This window comes from Malaclemys terrapin, chromosome 7 (genome assembly GCF_027887155.1).
Source record: "Malaclemys terrapin pileata isolate rMalTer1 chromosome 7, rMalTer1.hap1, whole genome shotgun sequence".
In the NCBI taxonomy this organism is placed as follows: Eukaryota; Metazoa; Chordata; order Testudines; family Emydidae; genus Malaclemys; species Malaclemys terrapin.
The window spans coordinates 96920289-96941968 of record NC_071511.1 but is presented as its reverse complement, the minus strand read 5'-3'; the positions used below and the strand labels follow the sequence as shown (position 1 = coordinate 96941968).

General features: G+C 39.2%; 1 protein-coding gene across 3 annotated transcripts in view; it reads right to left on the bottom strand.

Annotated features, from left to right (window-relative positions):
* Positions 1-21680, bottom strand: part of IDE (insulin degrading enzyme) — a 98952-nt gene that overhangs the window by 72575 nt on the left and 4697 nt on the right. For all 3 annotated transcript variants that reach the window (XM_054036112.1, XM_054036110.1, XM_054036111.1), the window contains exons 2-5: positions 8180-8364; positions 6348-6555; positions 4408-4577; positions 507-629 (exon numbers count right to left, since the gene is read on the bottom strand). In XM_054036112.1, the coding sequence (XP_053892087.1) occupies positions 507-629; positions 4408-4577; positions 6348-6555; positions 8180-8339 (661 nt within the window). In that variant the 5' untranslated portion in view covers positions 8340-8364. The remainder of the gene's footprint in view (positions 1-506; positions 630-4407; positions 4578-6347; positions 6556-8179; positions 8365-21680) is intronic.

Below are 21680 nucleotides of genomic sequence, written 5' to 3'. Positions count from 1 at the left end.
AATATCTAGATTAAATTTTGGCCCTTCTATCTTTGAAGATTGGTCATTGTGGAATTACACAAACATGCATCAGAGAAAAATCACCAATTATGCAAAGTATTTTCAGACTAGATCTGCTAAACTGCGTGTGGTACATTTCTAAAAATATATTTATATAAATTTTAAAAACCTCTCTTATCTGAGGCACAAGTACTTCTTTATCATGCAGCATTCCATAGCAAGTTTTAGGATTGGAAAAAAAAAACAAAAAAAATTCTGCACAGATTTACACACGCTGAACTATGCAGGCAACGAGTATCCTCACTGACTTCAATGGGACCGTTCACAGTGCATAAAATTAAGCACATCTTTACAGGATTGGGACCCTAGCCTCCTTTGTTTAAAAGCCTGGAGAAAAGTCTTAGCTGATTTAAGTATGTCTTATTTTCTTCTATAAGAATTCAAATAATAAATATAAAATCATACTCAGCTAACCAAGAAGCTACCATTAAAAGTTTGGCACTCACCTCGTCCTAGGACACAAATAGCCATTAAATTTGATGAATAATAAGTGGAATGGAACTTCAACAGCTCTTGTCTTACATCTATTCCTTCTTTAGTTGGTCTAGTTTCCAAAGTGAATTTGTTCCCTGTAATACAAAAGAAAAATCATGAAGATATTTATTGCTGGACATACACACACATTATATGAATTTACAAACTGAAAAAACCTGGTCTGATTACCCTGTGTTCTAGGTGCATGTACAAACTTTTATTAAAAGAGTACATACCAAAAAAATCAGATTGGTCCTGATGAGATTAGCTGATATTGGTCCAATCAACTCTTCCATCCTTAACCCACTCTTTTCTTAAAAGGCTGGGAAAATAGATAACTTTGCAGTAAAGCTTACAAGTCAGACAGACTCTTTCAGATAAAGGAAAATTCCCTTTTAAGTAGTCACTGCTATTGATTTTTGAAGGTGTCACATTAATGCACTGATGGCAACTTTTACTGTAAGAAAATATTTAGGTTTGTAGTTAAAGCAGCAGTCTTGTCTGGTGCAAGAGTAGTGAGGGGACACTAGAAAAAAGTCAGAATTTGTGAAAAGCAAGCTGATCAGAGTTGGATTCTAGTCCATTCCACTTCACTTGGTAATCTTTTGTTGTGTTCATGTGGCTGTAAAAGAAACATACTAGAACTCTGATAGGCTACCAACTCTAAGACTAATTTTACATTACAGCCAAACAAAGTATTCAGAAAAAAGGAGCACTTAATAAGAAGGTAGGAGGGTAGAAGCAAGACAACAGGGTGGAGGGAGATAATAACACAGGATATGCAATATCAAGAAGGATAAACATGCTATTAAACAAATCTCCAACACAGGTAGCAATTAACATACATCACCAAGGCAGTAAGTAAACACCAGGCATAGTATAAACTTGCACCAGAAGTTGCAGGTACATAGTTTCTGGTCTTCAACCAACTAAGAACCACAGGTATCCAGTATACAAAGTCTTCATGAAATGATTTATTACTTTTATTTAAAAAGTTATATTTGAAATTGAAGTTAAAAAGAGCATAAGAGCACATAAATATAGTTCTTTAACGTTATTTGTTTTTAAAATGTTTGGTTGTTTCCTTTTCCTGATCTCCCTCTACCTCTGCTAAGCAGACCACTGATGTCAGGAACTTACTGGCCTTTATAGAGCTCAGCCTGAAGCCCGAATGTAAAAGTACATGTTTCAAAAGACTCCCCTAAATGTTTAAAGTCTATCATTTCCATTCCCACCGAAATGGGCAATGGATTTGCAAAAATAGGGTAAGATACCAGATGATTATTTTATAAAAATGGTGTTATATATATAGGATATATACGAGTGCCAGAAAGTGTCTGGGGTATGTGGGTGGGCAGAGCACCAGACAGTGCTTGATGTCTGGGAGAGGTAGTTGGGGGAGAGTGCTGGAAGGTATTTGGAGTCAGGGGAGGGAGTTGAATCGCTGACAGATGTCTGGGTCTGCTGGATTAGGAAGGCAATGAGTGTATGGGGGTTACTGGGGACTGAGTGGTGATACTAGGAGGAAAGTTGGTGGGCTGACTGTCTATCCAGCATGAGAAGCAGCACAAGGAGAGTCTGCTTGGCTGATGGCAGAATAGATTCCAAAATGACCCATGGTGGCCTGAAGTAGAAATTACAGCCATTCCTGCCGCCCAGCAGAATGCATAACATCTCAGCTGCAGACAGGGCTGCCACATGTGTGCATCATGCAAAGTGTGAGACACTTGGCAACCCTCTGTGTAATTAATTTGTGGTTTTTTGTTTTGTTTTTAAAGCTTTGGTTCTTCAACTCAGATCGACAAAAGGTCCTCTTTAAAATATCTGATTACAGAACTGGGGCCTAAAATAATACTATACATATTGAGAATTATCAGCTAAGTATTATTACTACTGAATTTGAAAATATTTCAGGCACCCTATCTAGAAAAACATCTGTAATCCTGACCAGCCATAAATCCCCACAGCTAGCTATGGATATGACAGTTGCATAAGGCAGAAATATTTCAACAGGAACTCTTCTAACCTGCAGAAAATGTTTTCTGAAACTTTCCTGGATACCTCTTGGGAGCGGCACAGGGATTTAAAATCAGTACTGATTCATGAGCACCAAACCCTGGCTTGCTGAGATAAACTGTTTTTTCCTTATTAGAAATGAATCCACAGACACTGGATTTTCTCCCATGGATCATCAGATAGGTAACTTGCAACACTTTCCTTAGATTTTTTCCTCTATACATTTTTAAAATGATTTCCCACTTCAGAGAGTCCTTCCTTACCAGGAGAAAGTCAGCATGTCCTCATCCAAATAATCTTACCATTTTAGGACACTAGAGCCAATTAGTCAGACACTGCATCTATTAATCAGCCAGAGAACCCTTCTGAAAGCCTTACATCCAAATGTTAAATATTAATTGAGAATCCAAGGACATCATCATCAATTGTAATAATGTTCTTTTTGCTCTCTAGGGGTCATTGGAGCTCCGGCAACCCCACACTTGCAGTCCCACTATCCTCAAGGCATCGGATTTCTGTGGCCATGATGGGGTTGATAAAGCCCTGAAAAAGCACCTGAAGTCCAAGGATTAAATACAACTTAAATCTCTATTGTACTAGCACAATTTGCTAACTAATGTACTTATTCATTTGAAATTATCAAAAAAAGCTCTGTAGTAAAGTGCAGAAAAGTAACTTCTGTGAAGTGAACCTAATCAAGCCTCTCTTTCCATTTTAAAGCTTTTCTGTTTTACGTACATGGAAACAGATAAATAGTATCTCAACTCAAATAAATTTTTATAAATGTTAATTTGAATTTTTCTTCAGCTGTTAAAGGGCATTTAGCCACCTGCTCAGTGTATTTATCCAAGGCCTCACTTTTCTTAGCCATCTAGCACTGTTGCCCACTGTGATTTATGCTCTAGATCAGGGGTCGGCAACGTTGGCACGCGGCTCGCCAGGGTAAGCACCCTGGCAGGCTGGGCCAGTTTTATTTACCTGCTGACACGTCAGGTTCAGCCAATCACGGCCCCCACTGGCCGCGGTTCGCCGTCCCGGGCCAATGGAGGCGGCAAGCAGCGGCGCGGGCGAGCGATGTGCTGGCCCCGGCTTCTCGCCGCCCCCATTGGCCCAGGACGGCGAACCGCGGCCAGTGGGGGCCGCCATCGGCTGAACCTGCCGCGTCAGCAGATAAATAAAACTGGCCCGGTCCGCCAGGGTGCTTACCCTGGCGAGCCGCGTGCCAACGTTGCCGACCCCTGCTCTAGATTTTGTTTTGGTGCTCACATCCATTAATTGCGCCAGTGCTTTGCTGAGCTTTCCTGATTTACTACAAACTTCTGTTTGTCCTCCCAATACAACAGTTGTTAGCAAAATGCTATTTGGCTGCTGGCAATTTAAATTCTCTTCATCCACTTTCTCTCTCTCACAATGATTTACAGTCCCAACTTGGGGGAGACACTTCCAGTCATTACAAAATAATCGTCTACTGCTGAAATTATCATCATAAAGGCTGTGTCACCACCAAACTCCTACTCTTGTATCATTTTGTGCCATTAGTTGTGTCCAGCTCTTTTTTTAATCCATTGTGTGGAAGATGTAATGAAACATCACAACAAACATGTATGGAGGAAAAAAGGAAATTGTTTTCAGCCCTATCTTCACCAATTTTACATAAACAGTCTCAGCATGGATTTTATGCAGAAATCTGGGCATTTTTGCACCCAGGGAGAGCAAGCAAATTTGCTCCCTCTACTGTTTTTTTCATCTTCTTCCACCCCATTCTTCCACTCCGCAGGCTGCCGCACTTGCCCCACCCTGGTTACAGCCCTGATCTTATGTCAACTCTAATAGATGGGTGAGTCTATTCTAACAAACCTGTTCCAAATTTACTGAAGGGATGATTGGGATTTCCAGTAGCTTTCTCCAACTGAAACAATCGCCAGGCATCATTCATTAAATTCTTTTCATGCTCGGAATCAACAGCATTCACCTCCCTTTCCTTGCAGCTCTCATCAAACAGAGGGCATAGGAAAAACTGGGCAAACCTAAAAGAAAATTTTACAAATTTACACAACTAAAATGTAAACCTTTTCCAAGTCAGGATTATTGCACATAAAAAACAAAACAACAAAAACCAACCCTCAAACCATGAAGTCTGAAAACTCATGTAATGTTTTAATTTGTTGTTAATTAAGAGTATCAGACTAGAACCTCAGAACTCCTGAAACCAGTCCTGGCTTTGCCACAGACTCGCTGTGTGGTTTTAGTTAAATCACTTAATCTCCTTTTTCTCAGTTTCTCCATCTGTAAAATATCAACAATGACTTACTTACCATAGAAGAGTGTTGTGAGAATCCAACACTCTTGTTAATACAGTGCTGTGCACCCATGGATAATGTCAAATGTTTATTTTTTAATATTTATTGAAGGTTATATAAATATTATACAGACTTATACAAACCTAAGTAAAACCAAACAAAACACACAAACCTTGATCTGTACACAATGCCATAAATGATATTTATATCTCACGTCACTCACTATAAATGCATTTCCTATAACTGATGCAACTCAGCCCATAAAATAAATTTCAGTCTTTCATTTAATCATTCATTTAATGACCAAGATGTTCATATCATGCTACTTTTGTCATTTCCATCTAAAAATCTAACTATTCACCATCATATGATCTTTATTATTATAGCCCTAGGAGGCCCCAACAGAGATCAGAGCCCCATTGTATTAGGCATCATTCAAACACATAATAAATAAGGCTCAGTATTTGTCATGGAAGTCACCATTCCGTGACTTTCCGTGACTTCTGCAGCAGCTGGTGTGCCTGGCCCAGGGGCCACTTGAGCAGCTCGGGCAGCCCCTGGGCCAGTTGCACCGGCTGCTACTGGGGCAGTCTCGGGTCCCCCCGTTCCCCAGCAGCAGGAGTTTGGGTGGTGCGGGGGCTCAGTGCTGGGGTGCGGGGCAGTGTTTACCTGGGGGGGAGCTCCCCAGAAGGGTGACAGCAACTTCCCCTCCCTCAGCTCCTAGCTCCACTTGCTGCCTTTGCCCGCAGGCACTGCCCCCGCAGCTCCTATTGACCGTGGTTCCCAGTTAATGGGAGATGCAGAACCGGGGCTTGGGGCGGAGCAGAGGAAGCACATGGAGCTAGGGTCGCCGCTTCCCAGGAGCCGGGTGGGAAACCTGCCCCAGCCCCACCAACTCCCCCCCCCGCCCCCCCAGCCCTGCCAGGCCGCCCTCCCCTTCCCAGCACCCACAGCGCTCCGCAGACTGCCCTCCCGAATCTCTCTCCCCCCCAAGTTTTAGTCGGGGGTATATAGTAAAAGTCATGGACAGCTCACGGGCCATGAATTTTTCTTTATTGCCCATGACCGGTCCATCACTTGTACTAAAAATACTTATGACTAAAACATAGCCTTAATAATAAGATTCCCTGCCCAAAAAAGCTTACAGTCTAAATGGACAAAAGGTAGGAAAAAGGAAATAATATCGTCTCCGTTTTATAGATAGGAAAATTGAGGCAAAGAAGGCCCGACTCAAAGCTTATTAAAGGTAATGGAAAAACTACTGCATTCTATCGAGCTTTGGATCACATCTTAAATGATTTGCCCAAGATCACATGGAAAATCCATGCCTTAATCACAAGTCAACTCTTAACAGTCAGTGCTACCAACCCCACCTATAATACAAGATGTAACGCTGTCAGCAAGAGTTCAACATATAATTATGATTTTGTTTGAGATATCACAAATATCAACCCAAAAAAACCCTCAGAAAACTAGAGGTAACAGAAATCTGTTTACCTGTCCAATGCACCTTCTAGATGTTCATGTGACACATCAAAGTAATAATTGGTATGTTCTCCACTGGTGAAAGCATTTGAACTTCCTGCATGCTCACTAAGAAACTGACTGTACTCATTCTCTTTTGGGTACTTCTTGGTTCCCAAGAACAACATATGTTCACAAAAATGGCTAAGCCCAGCAATGTTTGGGGGGTCTGATAAGGATCCTGCGGAGAAAAATACACATTAAAGAAGTCATATTATAATATGTATAGTCTTTTAAAAATAAATTTATATTATACTAGCGTGCAATTATATGAATTCTGTAGTTATAAAACTCCACTTAACTCCAGCCGCACAGTCACAGGAAGCCAAACCCAATGTTCAAAAGAGGTATTTCAAAATTAGCAACTTGGTCATCTTGAGGGCTCAAACTCTGTTTCTTCCTTTTGGACCAAGCTAGGGTAGGCTCACTGTACACCCGTGATTCCTAAATTGAGGCCCATGGACCATTTTTAGTCCGTAGAGAACTGAATGATCATATGGTTCTGGTTTCTCCTCTTTGTTTCCAGCAGCCACACTGCATTAAAAGGCAGCTAACGATACACTAAATGCTTTCCTGATATTACATTTCCATGCAAGCCATTGCTGCAATTTCCACAAGGTTGCTATGCAATTGTGAATAGAAGGGAGAGGTGTCACTTCAAAAGGGAGGGAAGGTAGTCCATGAGAAAAAAAAAAGTCTATTAAGATGTGATGCACACTATGAAAAATATTGATAACCTCTGCTATAAACCCTGAAATTCATGTATAAGATTTCAGCATTGGAGAGGCTAGCTACTCTCTGAAGTGTGTAGATATGAAAAAGTCTAGACACTGATTTGTAACACACATCTTTCCTACAAGCTATGGTACGTGTAAAGAGAAATATCTTAGACTTTTCAGATCTCGGAAAAGATTGCTTTTCTGTTACTGTAAGAGTCAGAAGCAGATTAACTGCCTTTGTTTTTCCACCCCAGGCACTTTATGTCCACACTCTAAGGGCTTGTCTACATGGGAACACACTCAGGAAAGTTATGATGAATTAACTAAAGGTGTAAAGTTAATGTGCATAAATTTAAGACCATTTAAAATTGTGTGTGGATGCTCTAATTCAGAAGAAAAGTGATTTAATTCTCTGTAATCCTCCAGATTAAGCTAGAGTGAACTAAAGACACTTTACTTCTGGATGGGAGCATCCACAGGATGGTTAAAGGAACTTTAATTTATGCACATTAACTTCACACCTTGAGTTAATTCATCTTAAATTATCCTGAGTGTTCCTGTGTAGACAAATACTGCCATATCAGAGATTAAAGGTTTTTCCTCTTGGCACATTATGCTGCTTTTCTTGCTCATACTCATTACAATAAACATGCATGAAACAAAAATCTAGAATGGTAGATAAAGCAAGAGAGAATGATTTCTCCATCCTTTTTTTTTTTTTTTTTTATTAAATAAATGGTTCCTTCAGAACGTGGAATCATATAGTTAAAATTATAAGTCTGACTACTGACTAAGCATGTGTTACATCAGGAAAATTTAACTAGCTCTAATAATTTCTAACAGGATTTATGGAGAAATAAAACTGGAACTCCCAATAACAGAAGGTTGTGCAACCTGCTGAAAACAACTCCTGTAAATGCTACCATATTTTGTGCTATGTACCATCAGTTTATTTGCAACTAAAATATTGAAATTAGTGACACACTGAAAGTAGGTCAGATTCCTTTTCCTCACAGAAACATAGTGCAGTAATTATTTGCAATGCAAAGCCTGTGGAACAGAATACAAAATGAATTCATTAAATACCTATGTGTACATCAAGTGCTGCTGAAGACTTATCTGTGGTGGGGTCGCAGATGAGCATTGCTTTGATGCCATTTTCCAGTTCTAGTCCACGATATTCTCGCTTATCCTCAGGTGATTTGATAATTTCGTTTGCTATTCTCTTAATAGCTGGATTGCTCATTTTGTTATGGGTATTCTTCTGAAGTCTAGAAGGAAACAGTAGACATTCAAATTCCTAATTTATATTTAAATAACTAACTAACTATCTCAAGGATAAATTGTGAGGAAAACCTAATTCCCTGTGCAGAACCCTTAAAACATGTCCTGTATGCCGAATTGTGGTCCAGATTCAAAGAGATGCTGAGCATCTGCAACTCCCATTAAAATCAGAAGATTTCATAGGGGAGTCTATCACATCATTGAATCTACGGACACTTCCACTCTCACAGTAATTAAAAATTAATAACTTAGCATCAAAGATACACGTCAGCCACCCTATTTAACTATAATAAAAAAAATTAAAGGCTACAATGTAATCTTGCCAAATCCATCTTCAACCTATAGAAAAATATTTTAAATCTCTTTGTGTTTATATTGAAATTTTACAAAAATCTACACTTAAAATCAAAAGAAAAACATTAAGTAATAATAGGTATGTTTACTATCATGAAGACTACTATTATGCTGTCATAGACTGCCTTTCATCCTAGGATCTCAAAGCACTTTTCCAAAACAGTGTTAACTCAATTTTACAGATGGGAAAACGGCAGGCGGGGAAGGGTTAAATAACTTGCCCAAGGTTTCACAGTAAATCACTGGCAAACTGAGGAACAGATCCAACCTTTCCTGTTCCCCAGGTTCCTCTAATTCAACTGCCTAGTTCTTAAAAACTACTTTTAGAGTTCACTAGTTCTAGAGTGAACAGTAAGCAAGCCTCTGGGTGTGGCAGCAATATTTTGAAATGTTTAATACCAAGTGAGATTCTGGAATAACATTCTCTTGTTATTTTAAATTTTAGGCAAACTGCCAAAATAAAAATACAAGACATCCCAATCATGAATCCTGATTTTTAAAAAAAGAGCTTAATTTTATTTGAAACCACATACTTGTTAACAAAAAAAAAAAAAAGCAAATCAGAGAAATGGGAAATGAGAGAGTAATATTTGAAGCCAAGCACCGTGCAGTCAGGTAGTAAATTTCCACATGTAACTCTGCCAATGAATCTTAATCCTGCTTTACAAGATAAATGTTTCAGTGAAGGGCATGTTCCTAAGAGAGAATGTCAAACAAACAACATTTTTGTCTGTGGCACAACATATTGGTAAGTGACCACCAGAGACTGGTTAATAGCTAGCGAACTAAACTCGCTTGGGAGCTAAACCAGATTTGAGCCTAAGCCTCCAGATATGATGAGCTTGTGTAATAAATCTTTGTTTATGGTAAAAACTGCTGTAAGTACAGTTCCATCAGAAGCACAATATATGCTATTTCAAGTGTTTGACATTATTGCTGCTCCTGTCTTCAACTCACATTGGGCATCACAAAAACAAAAGCCAAATTCATTTATTTTCAGACGCTTTAAGATTGTATAGTGTAAGGCACTGAAATGACTGACTATAATTAGTATATTTTATATAGAGAATATTATTATGTAGCCCCCCAAACATTTACTGTGGAATGTCTTCAATCATGACATTTATTAGGCGAAATACCATTCGGCTTATAAAAAACAAACAATTTTTTAACTAGCTTTCTTGTGATCTGTGCATACCAACTCATTTTTTTAGAATATTAACAGACTTCAGAAGTGAAGCTCTGGAGGTGAAAATTAGAGTGCTTATTTAAATAAAAACCCACTAAATGGAAGACAACTTTAAAGTTCCCATTTCTACAGACATATTGGTATAGAAAAGTGATATAGGTCATCATTCATCTAGATTACCTCCCTTCCACAGAACGGTGATGGCCACCTTGGCACCAGCTACATGTGTAATTTACACCACTGGTGTAATAAATATTGTGGGTAGCTGATGATGATACTATGAGCATCACAATGAGGTGAATGTTAACACCTCCAGAATCGGAAGGATTCAAATGCTCTTAGGCTTTCTAGAACAAGGCCTTTACTGTATGTTTCTAACAACGAGTAGTCCTTGTGGCACCTTAGAGACTAACAAATTTATTTGGGCATAAGCTTTCGTGGGATATAACCCACTTCATCAGATGCGTGGAGTGGAAAATACAGTAAGCAGGTATAAATATACAGCACATGAAAAGTGGGGGGTCAGTGATAACAAGGCCAATTCAATCAAAATGGATGTGGCCCATCCCTCTGTTGATACTCACACCTTCTTGTCAACTGCTGGGAATGGGCCACATCCACTTTGACCCCCACTTGGTAAGGCAACTCCATCTTTTAAGGCACTATGTCTCCAGGTCAAAAATCTAGAAATACAGACCCAATTTATATCCTGGCTGAGACTGTTAGAATATTTTTTAGTTCAATAGCCCTTATAAGTTGACATATAAAACAACACAGCACATCTGCAGAAAGGAAAACAAAACCAAACAACTCAGCCTTTCAAAGACATTACAGGAGAGATTTTAAGACAACATATAATGCAGTCTATATTTTGTATGATTTTTAAGTTACTTTATTTACTAAACTCAGTGAGCAAAAGTAGTTAAAATTATATTTAACATATTCTGGGAGGAAAAAAAGTGAACTAATTACGCTATTAGATGGTTAACAACAAGTAAATTATTTACATTCCTCACATCTTGATCAGTTCAATAGGAAAAGTGTTTTTAAATGAGCAACAGACAGCACAATAAGATATGCTTTATAGCCTCCTCTTTTCCAAATTCCAGACTCTAACCAGCGTTCCCAAGTTGTGGTTCATAGAGCACTTGCTGGTAGACCACAAAGTTGGCTTTTCACATGGTGCTGTCTATCCTGCTCGTTTCCAGATGCTAAATTGTATTAAAATACAGCTAAATATATATATTTTTCTAATATTACTTTTCACTGTAAGCAACTGTTGCTGTCACATAAATGTTACATGATTACAAATGGAGGGAAGGTGGTCCACATGACTGAAAACAAGAGGGGGGAGATTGTCCATCAGACTCTCTATTACAGCATGGCTCGCACTATGAAAAAAATTGATAACACCTGGAAACTCCTAAGGCTTTTCATAGTTAATTTAGTGGTGGGATTTTAAACCATTTCAGAACATCAGTGGAAAATCCACAATCTTCAAGTTATTCAGTGTCCAAGTCACCATCTTGTGGTGGATTTTTTATTTCAGTCAGTAGAATTCTAATGTAGTAAAAGAGCTAAAAGTATTACAGGGGCAGTACATGTTATGATCAGAAAAAAATTAATAATTAAAGAGCCAAAAATTCTGCAAGTTTAAAACATTTAATTCCACTGAATTCACTATAATTGGTTATAGAGACTGCCCCTGAAGAACTATAAAAATTTCAGGGGACCTATCCTAGAAATACTGCCTTTGTGTGTGTGTTTAATTAAAAAACAGGATTTTCTTATCACTAGCAAACTTAGAATCAGTTATTTCTCCCTTCTCTCTGCTATATTTTGTAAAAATAATCCATTTTGAACAATAAAATCAAAAGTTTTTGACTAGAACATAAAGATTAGGATTCCCTTACTGGAGCTATTAATGATTAGATTTGATTTTATTACTGTGACATATCGAGGGTACAATCCAGACTAATGAGTGGCTGTGTCATCCCTGCTCTCTAACCTGGGACGCTTTGCTTTGCTGCTGTAGCCTCCAGTCTGGACTGCTCACAACCTCCAGCATGCAGTTCACTCCCAGCCATGTCTGAGGATGTGCTGCAGCCAGCCACACCTTGGCTCTTACCCTGGTTATACTGCAGGATGACCCCAACATCTCTCACCCAACAGGGTCCCAGAGCTCAAGCTCCAGCTCGAGCCCAGGAGTCTACACAGCAGTGAAACAGCCCCGCAGCCTGAGCCCCATGAGCCCAAGTTGGCCGGCATGGGCCAGCCAAGGGAATTTTCCTTGCTGTGTAGACATACCCTCAGTCAAGTAAGGCAACAACGTGAGCATCAGATGCTGGAATACCTGAAACTTACGAAAACAACCTTCTTTACTCCGCTCCCATTGAAAACTTTATACAATATTTGAGATGCCCTTAAATAAGGGCAAAACTTTACTACTCTATATTTTTAGATAGAGATACTGAATACAGAAAGCATCAGAAGAGAATAATTAAGATCAGAATACTTGTAAACAACAGTGAGGAACATGAACTCTTGCAAGCGTGTAGGAGATTACTTTGTTAGAAAGTAAAGTTTCTACTAGCAAAACGGCACTATCACATTACAAATTATAAAACAGTGTTTCATTCTAATATCCATGTAAGCATTAACAAACCCACAGAAATAGCAATCCCAGTCTCTAAATTCTAGTTTAAAACAACACTAACCATCTATCAAATTTTATCCTGTACAATGGCTGAGCTGGTTGTGCTCAGGGTTCACAAGTTATCCCATAATTGCCTACTGCATGGGATCATCCTCGAAAATGAAGCAGCTAGTACTGGCCACTTGTCAATGACTGGATATGAGACTATATGGACCACTGGTCTGATCCAGTATGGTAATTCCTATGTTTCTTGTTATGCCTCAGTATTATTAATGCTATGCTATAATGCAGGGGTCGGCAACGTTCGGTATGCGGCTTGCCAGGGTAAGCATCCTAGCAGGCCGGGCCAGTTTATTTACCTGCTGACGCGACAGGTTCGGTCGATCACGGCTCCCACTCGCCACGGTTCGCCGTCCCGGCCAATGGGGGCGGCGGGAAGCCGCAGCCAGCACATCCCTTGGCCCACGCCACTTCCCGCCGCCTCCTTTGGCCCGGGATGGCGAACCGCGGCGAGTGGGGGCTGCGATTGGCTGAACCTGCCGCGTCAGCAGGTAAATAAACTGGCCCGGCCCGCTAGGGTGCTTACCCTGGCGAACCGCGTGCCTAACGTTGCCAACCCCTGCTATAATGCATACAGACTGCTACAAAAAAACCTGACTTCTAGTTCACAGAATTACAGGACTAATTAGACATGCTCCTCAGCAACTGGGTCCCTCTTACATAATCCTGCTCTATTTGTTAAATACTTGAAAATTCAAACAGTACTTAACATCAGTTCAATCTGCTATGCCAGACAACGGGGAATATAGAAAAATAAAGGAGGCTCCTGAACCCCTTGATTTCACCTTAACTATTCAATTAATAAATACTATGCATTCTATCCTTTTTAGTTAAATGTATGTCTAATTCGGTTTCAGACTTCAACATACTGGTTGCTTACTGGTGCATTAACCTTGGAAGTAGGATTGGGCCCTAACACTTAAGCAGGATAGGAAATAAATCCATTACAAAAAAAAAAAAAAAAACCAAACCTGCACACACCCAAAACATAACCTGCTGCACCAAACCCAACTCAGGAAAAAGCCAGAATAAATAGATAGTGTTTCCCCTTCCTCTCTCCTCCCTCCCCCCACACCCCAAATGCCTGGAAGGTCAACAGACTTGGGCTTATATTTCATTTGTCTTTTATATGATGAGGCAAGTGCTGTCCACCAAGAATACTAAGCCTCCTGGGTGCTGAATAAATTATTAAAATATAACCCTTGGAGAGAAGAAAACATATATGGAAAAGGCAATGGAAATATGTTTGAACATTTTTACAATGAAATCAGTGTAAATAAAAAAAGGATTGAAAAAAATTACAAGGTGTGAAAAGGCATTTCCTTACTTTTGAATGCTTTATTGTGCAACCTTAATGTTCTCTTAAGATGGTTTCTGGGTATACTACTACCAGGTACTTCTCCAGTGCTTTTCACCCGAAGATTCCAAAGCATTTTACAAGCTAACTTAAAGATCAAACCTCCATTTCCTTCTAGAAGACAGGCTTCCTGTCTGCCCTTCTAAAACTTGCTTGCCTCTTTCCCCTCACTTGCACTTTTGGGTAAGCTGCCCAATTACAAAGTGCTGATTCCTCTCCTAAGATGCTAGTACTAAGCTAATACCTCTGTTGCTGGTATGACCACCGCTAAGTTAAGCGCCAAAATGATGACCCACAAAATGTCTTCGCTATTTAGAGAAGACTCATTCTAAATAATTAAAAATAATATTTTTAAAATTAAGATACTTTCATAGTATTGCCCTAAAACCACAGCAACATCGAATGGCCCAACAAAATACAGGCAGCAGCAAGAAATGTTCATTAGTTCAGCATTTTCGGAATTGTGCTGCTTGTTCAAAAAGTGCAAGTGAGGAGAAGACCTAAACAGAGGGCAGGATAACAGGAGAATGCAAAGAATGGGCTGAGCAAGGGAGGTGTGAGCGGAAAGCAGGCTCACATTCAATGATGGGGATACATAAAGTACTCTCTTAGGTCCCCCTCTCACCAAAATGCCCTCTTCGGTATAAAAGATCAGGTACTGAGGAAAAATATCTGTTGATTTCTATTTTACAAGTAAGTAAAAGCAAGTGGTATACTTTAAGATGCTTTTTCTGCAATGAGACCCATGCAGGTGGACTTCTGCATACCAACAGAGCCTCACTGATTTCAATGGGGCTCTGTGAGGGTGCTGAGGTCCACCTGTGAAAAACTTATTACAGGACTGGGGTTTTAATTTTTAAACTGCATGTGATACCTATGTCAATCTATAGTTATTTTAGAAAACAATTTTTAAATGAAAATACAGTTGGCACATTAGCCAATATAGCCAAACCTCATTTACAGTACTTGAAACCCAGTTACCAGAGACCTCTAGCATTTGGCAACAATGCAAAAATTTCGGTGCACAGCTAAAAGAAATGGCTCGCTGAGCACTGGCTTCAAAATTTTCTTCAAGATCTGCCGGCTCAACAGGATGTATATGTTTAAGCCATATTAGTAAGGCCCTACCAAATTTACAGCCGTGAAAAACGCATCACGGACTGTGAAATCTGGTCTTTTGTGTACTTTTACCCTACACTATAGAGATTTCATGGGGGAGACCAGTGTTTCCCAAACAGAGGGTCCTGACCCAAAAAGGGTGATGGGGGAGTCACAAGGTTATTGTAGAGGGTGGCGGTCACAGAAGTATTGCCACCCTTACTTCTGCGCTGCCTTCAGAGCTGTGTGGCCAGAAAGCAGCAGCTGCTGGCCGAGCACCCATCTCTGAAAGCAGAGCCATCACCAGTAGCCATGCAGAAGTAAGGATGGCATGGTATGATATTGCCACCCATACTTCTGTGCTGCTGCATTCAGAGGTGGGCCATCAGCCAGAAACCACCACTCTCCAGCCGCCCAGCTCTGAAGGCAGCAGTGCAGAAGTAAGGGTGGCAGTACTGCAACCCTCCTGTAATAATCTCAAGAGTCTCCCACAACCCTCTTTTGGGTCAGGACCACTGCAGTTACAACACCATGAAATTTCTGGAGAAGCAAGCTGAATGGCTGTAGTTGGGATGCCAGCTCTGCAGATTTTGAAGATTGTGCTTGGTGAGCTCCTCCAGTAATCTGAAGGTTTTGGGTTACCATACTCAAAGCACGTCTATATCAACTGATGACTAAACAGCACAATTTTTGTTACTGCTTTTTTGGCTCATGTTTCATATCCCTTTTTGTGTACACCATTACACTGCACTGAATGCACCACAATTATTATTTGAGCTCCAAAAGTGTCCTTGGCATTACATAAAGGTCATGATTGTGATCTACTATCAATTCCAAATTTTTCATCTGTTCCAAATTCTGCAGACTGTGTCTGTATTCCTTATATATACACACACACATTATGTTTTTATTCCAGATCTCATTACCCAGTAGTTGCCATGGATTGAAGTTTATGATGAGCTAATACCTGCCTATGTTCTCAATTTATCTAGATCTCCATCATTGATCTATACTCTTTACATTTTCACTAATCCACCTATGTTTACATTTTCTGCCAACTTTCATAATGTTACAAATATGCTGCTGTTGACAGCGCCTGGCGTGAAACTCTCAGGAGCTGGGTATTTTCAGTAGAAGGCTCTGCGCTGCAGATCTCCCAGCCAGTGGGAATCATGGTGAATTTGTTTCTCACCTCTTTTACAGAGAAGATAGTGCTGAATTGAGTGCTCTGCAGAATTTGTTGAAAAACTCATACTCTGGTGGGGCTGCAATATTAGAATAGATCCCCATTCTCTTGTGTGTCTTTTCTCCTGCCCCTTTACACACACATCCACTAGTGCTCTTGGAACAGATTATCACCAGATTGCAGGACTGTGACATCCTTACCAATGCAATAGTGACACTAGAGGTATGTCATCCAATAATCAGCCTCCTCTCTTCACCTTCCCTCAATTCATTTGCGTGCTATAACTGCATTGGTTAAAATGAGTTAATACTAATTAAGTATTTTCTTAAACTAACAATCAAATGTTTTATCAAAATTTGACACTGCACATCACAGAAAAATAAAATTCTAATAAATTGGAATAGAATTGGAGTACTTTACCACACACAAAAGCAAACTAACATAACAGGACATTATTATAAAGGATGCTGCAGAACATTTTACCCTTATTTATTATATCACTAGTTCAAATGTAGACCAAAGCTATTAGGCTCCCCTTATTCCCTGGTTAACATACGATTTTCTACTTCTTGCTTACAAACTTGGGAATTAGGATTCTCTAAGATATTACACTTCCATAGCTTCAATAGCTATCTTAAGTAAATTATTTGACCTCTGAATTTAGGTAACTCCCCAATATCACCCTAACCTGAACTTAAATAACTAGCATTGTCTGTTATCAAAATGTATGCAAACTGTTCAAAGTTTTGAACATATATTAGGCTCTTCTGCCCACAGGAATTAGCAGGAACTCATCATAAAATTTTATATCATTTGGCAAATACCCCTCACAAAAAGTTCTACAATAATTAATAAGCATAATTCAATCAACCCCACTAAAAAAATATATATATAAACTGAAAACTCTGGTCTTACAAAAATCAGAATTTTTATCCTAATTTTATTCTTGAGAATATGTCTAACCCAGAAGACAACTTACTCTACTGTTTTAAAAAAAGCTAAATTTGTGGATGATCATTACTTTGAAATTACTGCTTATCTGATCCATTTTGAGGAAATTCCCATCTTGCCACAATTCAAAATTTACTTCTCAGTGTGAGTCTGTAGTAGGCAAATCTCTCATTGACTCCACATAACCTTCCAGAGAAGTAAAGGGCAATGTCTACACCAGGGAATTTAACCAAAAAACTCTCATCACTTTTACCATCAGTCCCTAAAGAGTTTACACAACTTAATTTCAGATGTGACAAAACACAGGAGGGAACAAAACAGCTAAACAAACTACTGTACCACCCTAATCTAGTTTCCATATCTGTTTTTAAAACTGTTCCAAACTGAGTATCTTAAGCACACACTCAAATGTAAGTAAGTAAACTTTATCCAAGTTCACCTTAAAATTACAAGCAAAAGTGGCAAACGTATGAAACCAGTCTTTTCCCAATATTTTTAATGTAATCTCCAAATATATCTCCTTGCACCTTTTACAACAGTGCTGGAAATTAAATGGAATAAATTATGAAAAGGCACTTGAAAGTGGGAAATCAATTACCATTTTCAAGGTTGTCTAAAGATTAAAAACAAATATTTATTTTCTTTTTTACCATCCCAAAGCATCTTTACAGACATGGGGAGTAGCACAGTTTCACCATTCATTCCTGTCCGTAGGTTATTCCTCCATTAAGTCCATCCCGGTCATGTCCACATATATGATTCACTATCTAGTCCGTGGTCAGCTTCTAGGTCTGACTGACCTTGATTGGTGTTTGCATTATTTTCTTTAGCATTCTATCATCTGTTTGTCTTCTCCAGTGTCATCACCCTCATAACCTTTTCTATTACAGCCAATCCCATACCCTGACTTCACATCCTACTCTCTTCTAACTTCATTTCTCTTAAAATCATTCCACTTTACACCTGCCATTTTCTCTCATCTCTACTGCTTCCAGCCTTCTGATGTCTATTTCATGTAATGCAGCAATACAAAATACAACACAGAAGGTTATTGGAAGGCATAAGCAAACAAGGAAATGCTGGACAAGCAACAAAACAAGACTATTACAGGAAAAATGTAAATAAGTCAAGAACGCTGGGATAATGGAAGTAATAAAAGCATTGTGCAAAGTGGTATATTTACTGGACAAGTAAAAGGCTCAACAACCAGAGAAGTCAGCAAGAAAATAAGATACAAAAGGTTAAGTTGTATGGAAATACAATCAGGCCAACAATGCAACAGTAAAAAAGGCTACCAGTGAACTGACAATAAATGCCAAAGACATGCTGAACGTATAGAAGGAGCACTGTAGCAGGAGGAACTAATACTGACCACCTCTCCAGGATGGTCACAGTGATTGTGAAATGCTCAGGGAGATAAGAAAAGCTACAAAAACAAAAAAATGTAGTAATAAAGAGGGACTTCAACTATCCCCATATTGACTGGACACATGTCACCTCAGAACAGGATTCAGAGATAAAATTTCTAGATACCATTAAGGATTGCTTCTTGGAGCAACTAATCCTGGAACCCACAAGGGGAGAAGCAATTCTTGATTTAGTCCTAAGTGACACACAGGATCTAATCCAAGAGAGGAATATAGTTGAACTGCTCAGCAATAGTGATCATAATGTAATTAAATTTAACACGCCTGAAGAGGGGAAACAAAGAAACCCATCACAGTAGCATTTAACTTCAAAAAGGGGAACTATACAAAAAATAGAAAGCTAGTTAAATGGAAATTAAAAGGAGCAGACACAAGAGTAAAATGCCTGCAAGCTGCAGGGAACCTACTTAAAACACCATAAATAGAGGCTCAAACTAAATACATACCCCAAATTTTAAAACAACAACAAAAACAGTAAGGGAAGCAAAAAATACTACCATGGCTTAACAGATTAAAAGAGACAGAGGCAAAAAGGTATCCTTTAAAAATTGTAAGTCAAATGCTACTGAGGAAAACAGAAAGGAGCATCAACTCTGGCAAGTCAATTGTAAAAGTATATTTGTGGAGCAACTAGCAAAAGATAAAAAAAGTTGTTGTTTTTTTTTTAAGTACCTCAGAAACAGGAAGCCTGCCAAATAATCAGTGTGGCCACTGGACAATTAAGGTGCTAAAGGAGCACACAAGGAAGACAAGGCTGTTGCAGAGAAGCTAAATGAATTCTTTGCATCAGTCTTCACCGCAGAGGATGTGACGGAGATTTCAACATCTGAGCCATTTTTCTTAGGTGACAAATCTGAGGAACTGTCCTAGATTGAGGTGTCAATAGAGGAGATTTGGGGGGAGGGGAGGGGGAATGGTAAACTAAACAGTAATAAGTCACCAGGATCAGACTAGTATCAGAGGGGTAGCCGTGTTAGTCTGAATCTGTAAAAAGCAACAGAGGGTCCTGTGGCACCTTTGAGACTAACAGAAGTACTGGGAGCATAAGCTTTCGTGGGTAAGAACCTCACTTCTTCAGATGCAAGATTCAGGATCAGACTGTATTCACTCAATAATTTTGAAGGAACTCAAATATGAAATCGCAGAATTTCTAGTAACTGCAGTATGTAACTTATCGCTTAAATCAGCCCCTATACCAGATGACTGAAGGATAGCTAATACGACATTTTAAAAAGGCTCCAGAAAAGATCCTGACAATTACAGGCCAGTAAGCCTAACTTCAGTACCAAGCAAATTGGTTGAAATTATACCAATGAACAGAATAATCAGACACACAAATGAACATGATATTGTAGGGAAGACTCAACATATAAAGGTAAAACCATGTTTCACCAATCTATTAAAATTCTTTGAGAGAGTCTACAGCATGTGGACAAAAGTGATCAAATTGATATAGTGTACTTGAACTTTCAGAAAGCCTTTGAGAAGATCCCACATCAAAGGTTCTTTAGCAAAGTAAGCTGTCATGGGATAAGAGGGACGGTCCTCTCATGGATCAGTAACTGGTTAAAAGATAGCACACAAAAAGGGTAGGAATAAATGGTCAGATTTCACAATGGAAACAGGTAAATAGCAAGGTCCCCAAGGAGCTGTAAGGGACCTGTGCTGTTCAACACATTAATAAATGATCTGGAAAAAAAGGGAGTGAACTGTGAGGTGGCAAAATTTGCAGATGATACAAAATTAGTCAAGATAGTTAAGTTCAAAGCGGACTCCAAAAAGTTACAAAGGTATCTCACAAAACTGGGTGACTGGTTTAAAAAAAAAATTTATAAAATCAAGTATTGTGTGGAGAAAGTGAAGGAAGTTTTATTTTCCCAATCACATAACACAAGAACCAGGGGGTCACCCAATGAAATTAATAAGCAGCAGGTTTAGAACAAACATAAGGAAGTACTTCCTCACACAACACACATTCCACCAGTGGAACTCATTGCCAGGAGATGTTGTGAAGGCCAAAACTATAACTGGGTTCAAAGAAGAATTAGATAAGTTGTTGGAGGATAGGTCCATCAATGGCTAGTAGTCAAGATGATCAGGGACACAACCCTACGCTGTGTGTGTCCCTAAACTGTAGGCTGCTAGAAGCTGGGACTGTACGACAAGGGATGACAGGGGACTTGTTAAATGCTCTATTCTGTTCATTCCCTCTGAAGCATCTGGCATTGGCCACTGTTGGAAGACAGGACACTGGGCTAGATAAACTATTGGTCTGACCCAATATGGCCATTTTTATGTTATTAGCATCTTGACAAAGTGCTAAACCCTGTAATTTATCCAAATGCAAACATTCTAGACATGCTAGATGAACAGGACACCTTGCAAGGCTGAACAGATGTTAGCACTTGAACCACTAACAGAAGAAGAAACAAAAAGAGTAGTGAAGCAGTTGAAAATGGGAAAGCTACAGAAACAGACAATAAAACATTTGAGATGCTAAAGTTGACTGGACAAGTGCTATCAAAACACTAGGAAAAATATATAAAAAGATATGGGAGCAAGAGGAGGTTCCAGGTGACTGGCTAGAAGCCAGTCGTTGTACCAATCTTGAACAAAGGAGAATAATTACAGAGGTATAAGCTCATCATCAGTCCCAGGAAAAAATCATAATGAAAATAACTGTCAAAAGATTATGGCCAGTTTTAGAGGAAGCAGTAGGTGAGGAACAGTGTGGCTTCTAACCAGGCCTAAGTTGCATTGATTAGATGGTTATTTATATAAGATCTTAAATATGTAAGTTGCTATAGACTGACTTCACAAACCAGATACAATATGTTCAGTATGAACTATTTGCTATCAACAAACATTTTGGTTAAAATGTAAAAAAGCAATTCAAGTACAAAAAAGGCTGAGAATTGGTGAGAGAATCTGACCCAAGTATACCAAGATGAAGAATGTGAGGGTATTTAGAAGGGAAAGGGAAAGAGGGGTAATGAAAAGAATTGTTCAGAACTTTCTTCTTTAG